This window comes from Dysidea avara, chromosome 8 (assembly GCF_963678975.1).
Source record: "Dysidea avara chromosome 8, odDysAvar1.4, whole genome shotgun sequence".
Lineage (NCBI taxonomy): Eukaryota > Metazoa > Porifera > Demospongiae > Dictyoceratida > Dysideidae > Dysidea > Dysidea avara.
The window spans coordinates 8,403,607-8,415,738 of record NC_089279.1 but is presented as its reverse complement, the minus strand read 5'-3'; the positions used below and the strand labels follow the sequence as shown (position 1 = coordinate 8,415,738).

At 37.4% G+C, this 12,132-nt stretch overlaps 3 protein-coding genes across 4 annotated transcripts in view; all 3 read left to right on the top strand.

Moving 5' to 3' along the window:
• The window catches only part of LOC136264586 (uncharacterized), a 47,829-nt gene extending 46,363 nt beyond the window's left edge, over nt 1–1,466 (top strand). For both annotated transcript variants that reach the window (XM_066059354.1, XM_066059353.1), the window contains 7 exons: nt 44–73; nt 159–194; nt 246–317; nt 371–428; nt 554–646; nt 705–797; nt 1,321–1,466. The gene's annotated coding sequence lies outside the window, so the exon portion shown is untranslated. The remainder of the gene's footprint in view (nt 1–43; nt 74–158; nt 195–245; nt 318–370; nt 429–553; nt 647–704; nt 798–1,320) is intronic.
• LOC136264731 (DDB1- and CUL4-associated factor 11-like) lies at nt 167–6,288 on the top strand. The gene is made up of 11 exons (XM_066059507.1): nt 167–194; nt 343–428; nt 554–646; nt 1,321–1,470; nt 2,232–2,264; nt 2,308–2,365; nt 5,458–5,570; nt 5,621–5,660; nt 5,952–6,004; nt 6,086–6,145; nt 6,199–6,288. The coding sequence occupies exons 1-11, from the start codon at nt 167–169 to the stop codon at nt 6,286–6,288; spliced, it is 804 nt and encodes a 267-aa protein (XP_065915579.1).
• Nucleotides 6,288–11,172, top strand: LOC136264730 (dual specificity protein phosphatase 19-like). The gene is made up of 4 exons (XM_066059506.1): nt 6,288–6,631; nt 6,933–7,113; nt 8,063–8,184; nt 10,914–11,172. The coding sequence occupies exons 1-4, from the start codon at nt 6,531–6,533 to the stop codon at nt 11,083–11,085; spliced, it is 576 nt and encodes a 191-aa protein (XP_065915578.1). The 5' UTR covers nt 6,288–6,530; the 3' UTR covers nt 11,086–11,172.
• The last annotated feature ends 960 nt before the right edge of the window (nt 11,173–12,132 follow it).

Below are 12,132 nucleotides of genomic sequence, written 5' to 3'. Positions count from 1 at the left end.
AGAACTACTGTTACACTGTGAACTATAAGTTTTTATTCTATAGCCCAGATCAGTGCTATTTGGTCTATAGAAGGTATGTACCAATTTCCACACAACCACCATTATTGTTTGAAACTTTTCTATCCTTCGGTGTTGATATGTAATCTCCATGACAACAGCCAAGAAGATGGCCACTTTGTTCCACTGGACCTCAGGTAAGAACTCAAGCCACCCTGGCCTAGCTGTTATAACGTTCCATTCTGTAGGCCTGATTGTGAGGGTAATTTTGGAGTGTTTGCTGTGAAATTTTCTTGCGATGGTTGAGATGTACTAGCAGTGTAAGTGATACATCCAACTTTATAGTGATGTTAGCTTCTTTCAATTCATTTAGTTCCAACGATGGTTGTTTGTATATCCACAACAGAGAACGGAATGAACTAGGATTGAGGGTATGTGTACATGTTGTATACTGTATATTGAATATATTGTAGTGGTGTCCTCAGTTTTAAGCACTGTAGTCATTTTTGGTGGGTGCTTGGACAAGTACATAACTATGATTATTTTCATTGGACAGGTTTTGGCACATGAAGATGACATCAACTCAACATGTTACAGTGGAGAAGCCTCACAACTCATATACTCTGCTGGTGATGATGGACATTGCAAGGTGAGAGGTCACCCCTCATTCCATCTTTAGCCATGTAGTTGTCATTGTTATCATGAAGGTGTGGGATCCCTGAACTGTGAGGAATTGTCGTGCCACTCCAGTCGGTATCTTTGCTGGTCATAAAGATGGTATCAGTCATGTGAAATCAAAGGTATTAAACAGGACAGGGAGCAATTGGAGCAATTTTCCCTCTGTTCACAGGGTTCCCGTTTAATATGTCCTTGCCCTACTGTACTTCCCACAGAGTCCTTGGGTATCCCTATATATTGAACAGTACAGAGAAACAGCATTGTAAAAATCTGCCCACCTAATGTACGTAGCCACCAGCTTAGGAAATATTGGCCCTAAGACTTTAATTACATGTATACCATCAGCAATCAATTTAGAAACAGATCATTACATGTACAGTGTTAGCCTGCTCTGGTATCAAAACTCAACTATCTGGGGAGAGGGGTGGGGTGGGGTGGGGTAGTATGTACAGTACATAGTAAAAAATAGTACACAAACTCTCCGTAGAGTTGTAAAGTGAATACCATATAGCAGGTAAGTTTTAAAAGGATTTATTTTTAGATATTTCAAAGAGGCTCTTCTCTTTAAAAATGAATTCCCAAGACCTGCTGTTCTTCAAAAGTGAATGCACCTACAATTAAAAGCTTTCGTTATTTCTGTTCCAGGGAGATGACCGATATTTGATCACCAACTCAAAGGACCAGACCATCAAGTGGGACCTGAGGATGTTCAGTGGTTGTACTGGAATTGAACGCACCAGAAAATCAGTATCACGTCAGTACTGGGACTATCGGTGGCAGGATGCTCCACAAAGTGTACGTCTTATTTAAGTTGTGTTCTTGTTAAGATGGAATGGGCAAGTGTATTTTGGGATGCTCATTGTGAACAAACAAATCATGCGTGCAGACCCCAGCTCGAAATATTGCACATGTACCATGCATACATGCAACCTACAGGATCTCTTAAACATGCATGTTCTCAGTATTAACATACATGCATGTTTCATGTAACATACATGGATTTTCGGACACTTTTCCTACATGTTACATGTTTGTGTCAACATGCATGTTGTAACATGTACTGATACCAAATACTGGCATGCGTTTAACATGCATGGTGTATGTAGTTGCCAAGTTACGATTTGTACTTATAATCTAATGACCAAGTGTCAGTTTTCATTGTGGGATTCTACATGCATCACACCAATATGGTACATGCATGTCAATGGAAGATGGTCATTGCATGCATGCATGCATGTCCCCCTCACAGTAAACATGCATGGAGGTTGCATGGTACATGCATGTCAGGGGGGGTAGGACATTACGTCACAATAATTGCGTGACATATCCGTACTGTACATTTTGCCATAGGTTTTAGTTCTAGTAAACCATGAAGGTTAGTGTTGTGATTCTTTTCGGAAATGTAACTTCACTAGTGTAGAAGTCATTTTATCTACTGAGCCCCGGTGAGCCCCAGCGATATGATGATGAATTTTGCAATAGCACATTATTTAGAATAAATGTTTATCATAATTTCAGGTACCTGTGTTATTGTTAGCTGTATTCTTACTTGTTAGCTGTATTCTTACTTGTTAGCTGTATTCTTACTTGTTAGCTGTATTCTTACTTGTTAGCTGTATTCTTACTTGTTAGCTGTATTCTTACTTGTTAGTAGTAAATACAATCGAGTTTGGCATCTACAATGATGCAAGTAGCTGGTACATTATGCACCTATCAATGTTAAGCCCCATTACCCCCCTCCCGGGCTTACTAAGGGATTAGTGGGGGATTTTTGCCGATTTGATCAGAAATTTTGCCCCACTAGTGGGGCATTTGACTGTTCGAAATTTTAGGCGTTTGCTTTAGCTTGCGAGCTATGAGAATTGATCTGTTTCCTAAAGTTTATTCCAGCGACACTACATGGAGATTTGACCACTAGTTGTTCCCCAGTGGGTGGAGAATTTGATTTTTCAAAAAGTCAAATCCCCACCATTTTGCCCACTACGCCCGGGAGGGGGGAGGTGGGGGGTAACATTGATAGGTGCATTAGTTTTTCATCATTTAATTATCATTGGAATTCAATTAAATTATGCAAAACTATACGCGTTGTGACATCATGTCCTACCCCCCTCCCCTGCAGGCATGTAACATGCACAATATTTCGAGCTGGAACTGTATTGAGTCTCAAGCCTCAATAATTAAATTTAAATCAATTGTAGTGAGTTTGTGTAATTGGGGGAGAGGGTGGATATAGACATTTTCAGTTTAGTGGGTAGCGATCATGGCATAGTGTTCTATTTGGGTACATTGACACTATTGTGTTTGTAAGAGCCTTTAAGTGCTATAATACTCTTCAGGCAAGGGACAAAATTTCTGAATGTATAATATAACTTTAGTTTACATATACAGTAGGACCTACATTATCTGAATACCTGTGTACCAGTTCAATTATAAAAGTGTTCAGATAAATGAATTTGTTCAGATAAATGAAGCCCATTCATTTATATAGAATTCTGTTCAACTACTCTAATAGAACATACACTTACTCTGATAGAATGTTAACCTAATGACGAAATACTCTAATAGAGCAGTCGCTTATACCGTTCAGATAATCAAGGTCCTATTACAGGGATTGCCATGAATTTTATGAATATAATCATCCTTTTTTACATATTTACAGGGAAATAAGCCATTTCATTTTAATAGGGCCTAAGGTATACAATCAGACTAATTACTGATGATGTAAGTGCTGGAGTACATTCTTCTGTGAAAATACTCCAAGCCTCAATATAGGCTCAATACATTTTTGACCATTTTTAAAACTCTGTGGTTGCGTGTATATTCAAATAAACAGTGTACTATTAAATAGATTAAAGCCTATCCTACACACTGGTGATGGTCTGGGATTAATCTGTCAAGGCAATCTTGTGTAGTGAAGCAACAAAGTTAATTGGTTTTTTGAACTAATAATGCTAGCAATATTGTGATTAGTAAGTTCGCTTCTACATAAAATGTTAATTTTCATTACAAAGAAGAGTCCTTACCAGTTTATTGTACTTGGTTGTACTTGGTAAACCTATCTCTTTGCACAAATCACATATATCAGTAGCACTTTTTGACCAAAAAACCAAGTCAGCACTATCACTTCACTACTCAGGATTACCTTGACAGATTAATCCCAGACCACTACTAGCATGTAGGACAGGCTTTGGTCTATTTACTAGTACGCTGTTTGTTAGGATATACGGTATGGTTATGTCAACCACAGAATTCTATGCACAACCACAGAATTTTAAAAAGGGTTAAAATGTACAGGAGCCTATGGGAGTTTGTAAAACACAGAATACGGATAATGGAATTGCAGAATAAGCAAACCTTATCTTTTGCAGATTGTACAAATAGTTATGTGCTCTCTAGTAATTATACTTTATTTACACTTTGCAACAGCTCTGCATAGCACGCCACGGCGATGGATAAACAGCAGCTGGGCGAGCATTAAATGGGTCAAGCACACAACCAATCATCCTAGAACGATCTACCTTCGCTAAACTTACTTATCTATACTCCTTAGTTGATATAGCTACAAATCGCTAAGACCTAGTTCTACTCTTAGGTCAAACTAGCTGCCCTTCATGTGCATACAACCGAATTTATTAGAGTCACACCATCGAGTTAGTGGAGTTCTAGAGGAGGTTGGACGTGCTTTAAGCGTTACTTAAATATGTTACTCTTAATTGCATTCTTTTGTTTGGTATTTCACATGACCCTCAATAGTCACAATACTAAACTGAAAGACGATGGAGTTCACTGGGGTTCACTGGGGTTCACTGGGGTTCGTTAGATATTCAGATCGTCCTTCACGTAAGCTTCAAGTCAATGTACTTTGTTTTCTAAAAGCACTCTAGATTTAGAGTGAAATTAATAGATTGTGATTTGATGCATACAACTTCACCAGACTTGTCACGTACGTTTTCTATGATGAAACAACGAGCCTTCACAGTGTTACACTGAGATCGCTGTATTACCCTCCTCAATAAAACAGATTTTGTGTAATTTATTTTATTGGCGCTTTAAACTCTGTTTTTTTTTACCAGCTTAATCGGCGGGGTTGACTGTGGTTTATCACGCCGTTAGATTTAGAAATACATAAGCTTTCAAATGCACTATAGTTTTAATAAAATTGTCTTGAAATGAAGATTTTCAAATGAAAATGTACAGCTCACGTGAACACGTTCAACCTCGGAGTTCAGTCTTGAGTTCAGTAGGGAAGTCCAGTGGTTGTGTTTGTCTTTAAATGGATTTCAAAACTGTTCAGATTTGAATCAAGAGTGTAGGTATGTAAGTTTAGCGAAGTTAAATCGTTCTAGGGTGATTGGTAGTGTGCTCGTTCCATTTAATGCTCGCCCAGCTGCTGTTTATCTATTGCCGTAGTGTGCCATGCAGAGCTGTTACAAGGTAAATAAAGTATAATTACTATAGAGCATATAACTATTATGTACAATCTGCAAAAGATCTTATTCCGTTATTCTGCAATTCCGTTATTCCATATTCTGTATTTTACAAACTCCTGGACTCTATTGAGGTTGTGGTATTTTGGTTGACATAATGTTCTCCAGCAGTCAATTAAGAAACCATATTTAATGAATACTACGCAAAATGAAAAGGGCTATTTCATCCCTCTTATAACGATCTTCAGCTATCCAAAAATTCACATTTTTATAATTTCCTGGGAACAATGAGGTTCAGATTACTGTGGTCTACTGCTAAATACGCTATGTCGTAACAATTTGTTCCCCTGTTCAGTCAGGAAGTGTGATAAACTAGCTGGTGATGCATCAGTGATGACATATAAAGGACATCGTGTACTACAGACTGCCATCAGGTGTAGGTTCTCTCCCACAGTGACTACTGGAAATGTGAGTGATTATCTTATAACTGTTGTACGTAACCATTACTCTGTCCTTAGCGATACATCTACACTGGTTCAGCTGGTGGCAGTGTAACAGGTGAGTATGCCCTGGCTGTATTCCTAGTGCTAATTGAAGAATGGTCATTTCCTCGACCACTTTCATTTTATCAAACATGCCATACGTATATCTAGTTCAGGGTCTGGCTATGCCAGGCCACCATATATCCATGTAATTTGTCACAAAAAAATGTGGTGCGTTTCTGTAGAAAAGTCATGTTTTGAGATAGGCACACTTTTTATTCACATCAATCATTTTATATTGGCTAGTTAGTTTCTTATGTCAGTGGTTAAGTATTGTGTAACATTTATCAGTTACAATTTCTCGTAGTATATGATATCTTAACTGGAGAAATTGTAAAGAGACTCAAAGAACCAGGATCAGTATCCTTAAGTGTTCACTGTAGAATGTTATGTAGTTACCTTTTGAAGTTGTCTTGTTGTATTTCTTGACTTGTGTCACAGCAAGTTCTGGTCAGAGATGCTTCATGGCACCCTTATCGTCCTGAGCTTGTATCAGTATCGGTGAGTTAATATGAACCTTGTCTTTCTCTGTGACTATTTGTTGTTGTTGTTAGTGGGATGGTATAATGAGACTATGGGATACCAACCAGCAGGATGTGTTGTGTAGTGGAGATTCATGTAGAAGCCATGACAATGAATTATAAGTAGTTTTGAATAAATGTAATTTATTATTTGTTTATACCTGTATTGTACAAACTTTTATGTCTGTTTATTTAGTAAGTGTGAGTGTGTACAGTTTTATGATATGTAATACAGGAACAGAAGGATACCATCAAGAGTTAATAATAGTAGGGAGGCTCTTGATACCATTATACTTCCTCTGATCGTTGTATTAGAGTATTTTGTTACTGTTAAATTTGATTGTGGGATTTGACTTAAGGTCTAAATGGCTTTCCTACAAGAACTTACAGCAAACAAGAATAAATTGAGGCACGTTCATACCACGTGTACAACTGCAGATGGAAAACAGGTACCATATATACGAGAGTAAAGCATACTTTTCCAAGAACAATCAAAGATTGGAACAGCTTGCCAGTATCTGTCATAGAATCAGAAAACATAGATATATTTACTAATTACTTATTGTCTATCTAATTGTTTGCTGTACATCTTACGTGTATGTGTGATTTCTTTGGAATGTTGATCGCCCCCTGGGCGCATCGGCAATTACCGTCTGCCCAGTAACAATAAATAAATAAAAAGCAGTTGTATAATAAACATTCGTCCATGTGTCCATTGATTTTAGTACGTAGAAGAACGGAGACAGGATGGGACGACGGTAGTGAAGACGGTGGCTACTAACATTGGGATTTTGTCCCGACAACTCTCCTGACAAAGTGGTGGGCGTGGCTACCACCGGACTCTTGGTTGGGTCACAGGACGTTGCTCATGACTTTGATCTTTTGAAACATCATGACATCACTCACGTGCTAAATGTTGGGTGTGGCATTCCAAATGCTTTTGAAGATGTAAGTTGAAAGGTCACAAAGGTTCAGTAGCTATATTGGATAATATCATTTCCACTCCGAATCAATTCTCTGTTTCCCATCCTGCACCCAGGCATATTTTCATGTGGTCGGATGGTTCCATTATGAGACATTGGCAGCTTTTCAAGCCATTATTTGCCTAGTACAACTGTAACAAGCTGTGAAGGTATACTGAAGCTTGTGGCTTATTTTCTAAGCTGTAGGATTAGCACAAAATTTAATGTGAATTTGTACCAACTTGATAACACATTAACACATGAACACTTCAACATGCATCAATGCCATGTGTACAGATTAATGCAAAAATGTTTGCATAACACCAATCAGTCTTCATGGTGTCATTTCTTGATGATGAATACATCATGTGAGCTAGATCTTAATGAGTACTATCGGAGTACCGCATTTTCCAGGTTGCTTGCAAAAATGTAGACAGAAACGTGATCAAACACATGACCTGTGATACGAATATCTTGAGCTAGCAAAACCTGATGTACTGTAAAATGTGATAGTCAAAGTACAAAAAATTTTTATCAGAAATTTATTTTAAATTCTGATGTGAGTTGTTTTTGCATTTTGCAAGCAACCTGTACCAAATGAGTACTCAAGTATTTACAGCATTTGTTCTTAGCCCTACTAAATTTATGGTTGAATAAAATACTCCAAGAAATGAAATCACAGTATTCAACAGATCGAAAGCAGTGAAGCCATCTGAGTAGTTACAAAGAAATCATTTTATGTACTTTATTGATATATAGGTTAGTGTTGGACCTCCCTAACTTTGACAGCAGGAAGTTCGATAAACTACATAAAACTATGAAAATGAGATATTTAATTTGTGCATGCTAGTTTTGCAATAAATGTTTTACCAAAAGTATAAAATATCAAGTCCCTTTTGTAGTGTTAATCTATCTCCATTACTTGTTATATGTAGAAATTCAAGTACCTAACAGTTAACTTGTTGGACACACCTGAAGAAAATTTTTCATCACACTATGAGAAGTGTAAGGAGTTCATTGATGAAGGAAGATCTTTAGGTGTTGTGTTAGTTCATTGGTAAGTGAATGATGTGTACGGTATTGTAAAGTGATAGGCCAGTAATCCTCATACACAACCTTTCAAAAACCTGAGTGAATTTTAGGTGTCCAATTATTCTAAATTTTATGGTCAAAATTGGACATACAGTTGCAGTCTATAGTACTGAGTTTTAACCATGACTTGATTTTGTAGCTGCCCAGTACTAGAGATTTTCTATGTATAGGTTAGGAACCCAGCCCAAGGTTCTAGAAACCGAGGTGAAGCTGAAGTTGAAGAACCAAGGGTATAGTTCCTATCTGACTTAGAACATGGCTTGGTGTTTAAACTTAGCCGTTTATTTTTTGAAACCCACAATCAAAAACACTGAAGCTTTCAAGATTTTAAGTACATTTTGCTAAATACACAGTGAATGTGTTTGAACTCTGAATAAATTACTGAGTAGGTTTCTAACTAACTCAAGGAGGTTTCTGATGTGCCAGGAGGTTTAATTTCTTAGTGGTATTAGAGACCTCATTAATTAAATATCAAAGATTGAAGCATACTGTGCATGATAGTATTTAGAAAATGTTTTGCATAGAAAAGACTGTGGTCTTTCAAATTTATAATGGGGCTTCTAATATCACTAAACAGAGATTCCTAACCTATCTACAAAATTTTCAAACTTTTACCATTAGTAGAACTTTCATTACTGCATTACACAGCTGAGTTATGTAGATGGGAGATCCACCCTGGACAAACTACATGTTTCGTGCACTTTTTGTGGAGCTTGTACCATGCATGTTACATGCAATTTACTTCGACTTCTCCTAAGCATGCATGTTGTGAATCTATTGTAGTGTATGTTTCATGTCACAATGAATTATAACATGTATGTACCTTGTAACATGTGTGTCAACATGCAGGTTACATGGTGTATTCATCAAGTGTGTATAACATGCTACATGACTGTACAGTACCTTACGTGTTATGTGTGTATGTCACCCTGTGTGTAACATGCATGACAAATATATACAAAAGTGCCTGTCACATACATGTAACCCTTAGCAAGTTACTGGATTATACAGATTACATACACCTCACGTAAATGTGACACATGTGTCACTAAACTTTCATGTAGGTACATGATAACAGTGTAGGTTAGAGACCTAGCACGAGGATATTTGTGGATTTTAAAAACTGAGTGAAGGGAGGTTTTTAAAATCCACACAAAGATCCGAGGGTGTGGTCTCTAACTGACTTAGAAAATGTATGTGTTTTATATGGGCATACAGGTGGAGTCATTGTGGGATTTATATGTCGTACTGAAATCACCACACAATGTTAATAATCATGGAAGACTGAACGTACTTTTGTTGAAGTGTTGAAAAAATTGAAGCTCGCACTGCTTCCTTTTACAAGTTAAACTTGGATCTGGCACAGCTGGGAAACAGCAATGATCAAGCCGGGTTAGTGGCAGCCAGGCGTCACAGCACTGTAAAGAACACATGTGTTGAAGAAGCAGCTTGCATGGATTTATACAATGGAAATGAGTTGTCACAAGTTGTGGCTTCAGTTGTGCCACAAGAACAGGCATGATTTCAAACAAGGTTTCTAATATGGATACGTATGCCCACATTGCACGGCATGTAGTAGTGCAAATAACGTTTCTACAAGGAAGCTTACCCTTAGTAAAGTCCATCTATAAGATGAAAACAGCCTAAAAACACTCTAGAAATACTGGGCACTAAACAGAATTTTTTGTGATATTTCTGGATTACTCCCTTCATCGTAACAATTGTACGTACAACGTTAGATTCCATAATCGAATTGTTTTAGGCATGCCTATAAAATGAATAGAGTGGTTAACCACATGTTGGCCTGGGTGACTGGTTGCCCATTGCAGGCTATCAGCCTCAATATGCTTAGAAGGAGCATTGCAAATCAATGATCAAAAGTGAGATTTGTAATGCTTGAGGTCTTTTCTGCTAGCAGGTTTCTAACCATTTTAAGAACCTGCTAGCAGGTCTCTTAGTGGATTTTAAAGACCTCATTATCCTCCAAAGATCAAAGCATATTATGCATACCATTTTCTAATGTATGTTATGTACATGCACAACACCTTGAATAGACTCTTACACTATGTTGGTTTTCCCCTTGTAACTGTAGTTTCTTTTAAACAATGAGCTATGATGGTTAATCTGTGTACAGACTGATGTTTCAAGTTATTCCCAAAGTATGCAGTTTACCCTGTAGGTGTGTAAAAAATGATTTTTAGTGTAATTAATTGTCCACAATTCTGTGAATGTCAATACCAAACCTAGTACGTAAATTAAGTTTACATCCAAGGTGATGAAGATACGTGTGTGCATTTCATAATGGATTTGTGCAAATAAAGAAAAATCTAGGTGCCGAAACAATGAAAAAACACAGAAAATTAGCCAAATTTTGCATATGAACACAACAGGCAATTTTGCTCAAAAAATGGCACAGTATGTGGAGTGTTGAATGTGGGGTGCATTTGCAGAATTTTATTTGGAGGTTTGGAGGAGAGCACAAGGAGCCATGAAGATCGTGCTTTTTTTCTTCTTGTCAATATCCCCACAGTGTGGGGTGCTGGCTTTCTTGGCCATGTAACACGCTACCATGTATCTTGATTGACTCTGATGTTGTAAATAATCTAATAGAATTAAAACATAGTGTATGTGTGCATGCGTGTGTGTGTATGTACGTGCATGCATGCAATCTTTTCTACAATACTTTCTATTCAGCAATGCCGGGTGTTCAAGATCAGTGACCATTGCACTGGCCTATGTTATTGAGAAAGAGAAGATCAGTTTAGAAGAAGCACTGAGAAGATTGAAGGAGACTAGACCATCTGCTAAACCTAATGATGGGTTTATGAAACAATTAAAACAGTGGGAACAGTCAACAATGTCATAGTTGCTGCTGTCTGTTTTTGTAAATGGGCCTGTGAATAATCGGGCATGTGTGTCCAGTGTGCACATACAAATTATCTACATTTTTAAATAATAACTTTTATACCGTTATGGCAATAGCCATACAAAGCATTTTATGTGGTTTTGCAATACAAGTTACAGAATACAGATATTCTATTGAGATGTGACATAGTTTGTGCCTACATGCCAGGTTTCAGTCACATGTAACTTTTTGTACATTGAATTATACATCAGAGATCATGATAACCAAGCAGTTAAAGCTGCATTGGTAGGTTATCACGTGCTAATCCATGTCTTCTATATACTGTTAATGTGGGTAGCTACGACTACTTTAATCATTTACTGAAATACAGCAATTTGTTTGGTTTTTTTTTTCAAATGAAATGGTACATAGCTAGTAGCTACATAGTCTATATGATCCATTAACAGTCATGCAGGGCAAAGTAAAAAGGAGGACTGTGCCAGACCTGCCATATTATAGAATAGACCAGTGGAAAAAAGACACTCCTAATGACCTAGCAAACAGATGCGGTACAGAAGACCGCACACAAAGATCATGTGACCACGTATAGTTGCAATAGATACATCTATGGTAGAACCATTGTCGGTGTACATGTAAAGCTGAAAAATCATCCGACCGTGTGCATTCCGTGATGTCAGACAGCTATTAGCTTGCTGGCTACTGCACATATCTTTGGCAAAATGACATAGTTGGAATACATGTCCTAACTTTTAGATGCATGATAGGTATTGTTTCAGTAATAGCTAAACATTTTGTAAGAGTACTATTCATTACTTACAGTACTTTAGTACAAGGTTTAACAAGTCCCATGCAGTGTTTTATCTCTAACACCAATGTGTAGCTACATTTTCTCTTATGGTTTTGCAGTTGATATTGTAAAGGATCTTGTAGTGTAAACTTTAGATGAATTACACTGAAACAATATCCCCCATGCCAGCACATGTAGTTTTCAACCATAGTTTACTGTCAAGCTAGGTGTATCGTGTAGGAAAGACACAGTATGCAGTA

What these genes read in the sequence shown, in the direction of transcription:
- LOC136264731 (XM_066059507.1), top strand. Translation starts at nt 167, where the DNA reads ATGGCCACTTTGTTCCACTGGACCTCAG. An exon ending in CCACAGTGACTACTGGAAAT is followed by an intron (nt 5,571 to 5,620) that starts GTGAGTGATTAT and finishes CTCTGTCCTTAG; the next exon opens with CGATACATCTACACTGGTTC. An exon ending in CTGAGCTTGTATCAGTATCG is followed by an intron (nt 6,146 to 6,198) that starts GTGAGTTAATAT and finishes TGTTGTTGTTAG; the next exon opens with TGGGATGGTATAATGAGACT.
- LOC136264730 (XM_066059506.1), top strand. Translation starts at nt 6,531, where the DNA reads ATGGCTTTCCTACAAGAACTTACAGCAAACAAGAATAAATTGAGGCAC. An exon ending in CAGGTACCATATATACGAGA is followed by an intron (nt 6,632 to 6,932) that starts GTAAAGCATACT and finishes ACGGTAGTGAAG; the next exon opens with ACGGTGGCTACTAACATTGG. An exon ending in GGTGTTGTGTTAGTTCATTG is followed by an intron (nt 8,185 to 10,913) that starts GTAAGTGAATGA and finishes CTTTCTATTCAG; the next exon opens with CAATGCCGGGTGTTCAAGAT.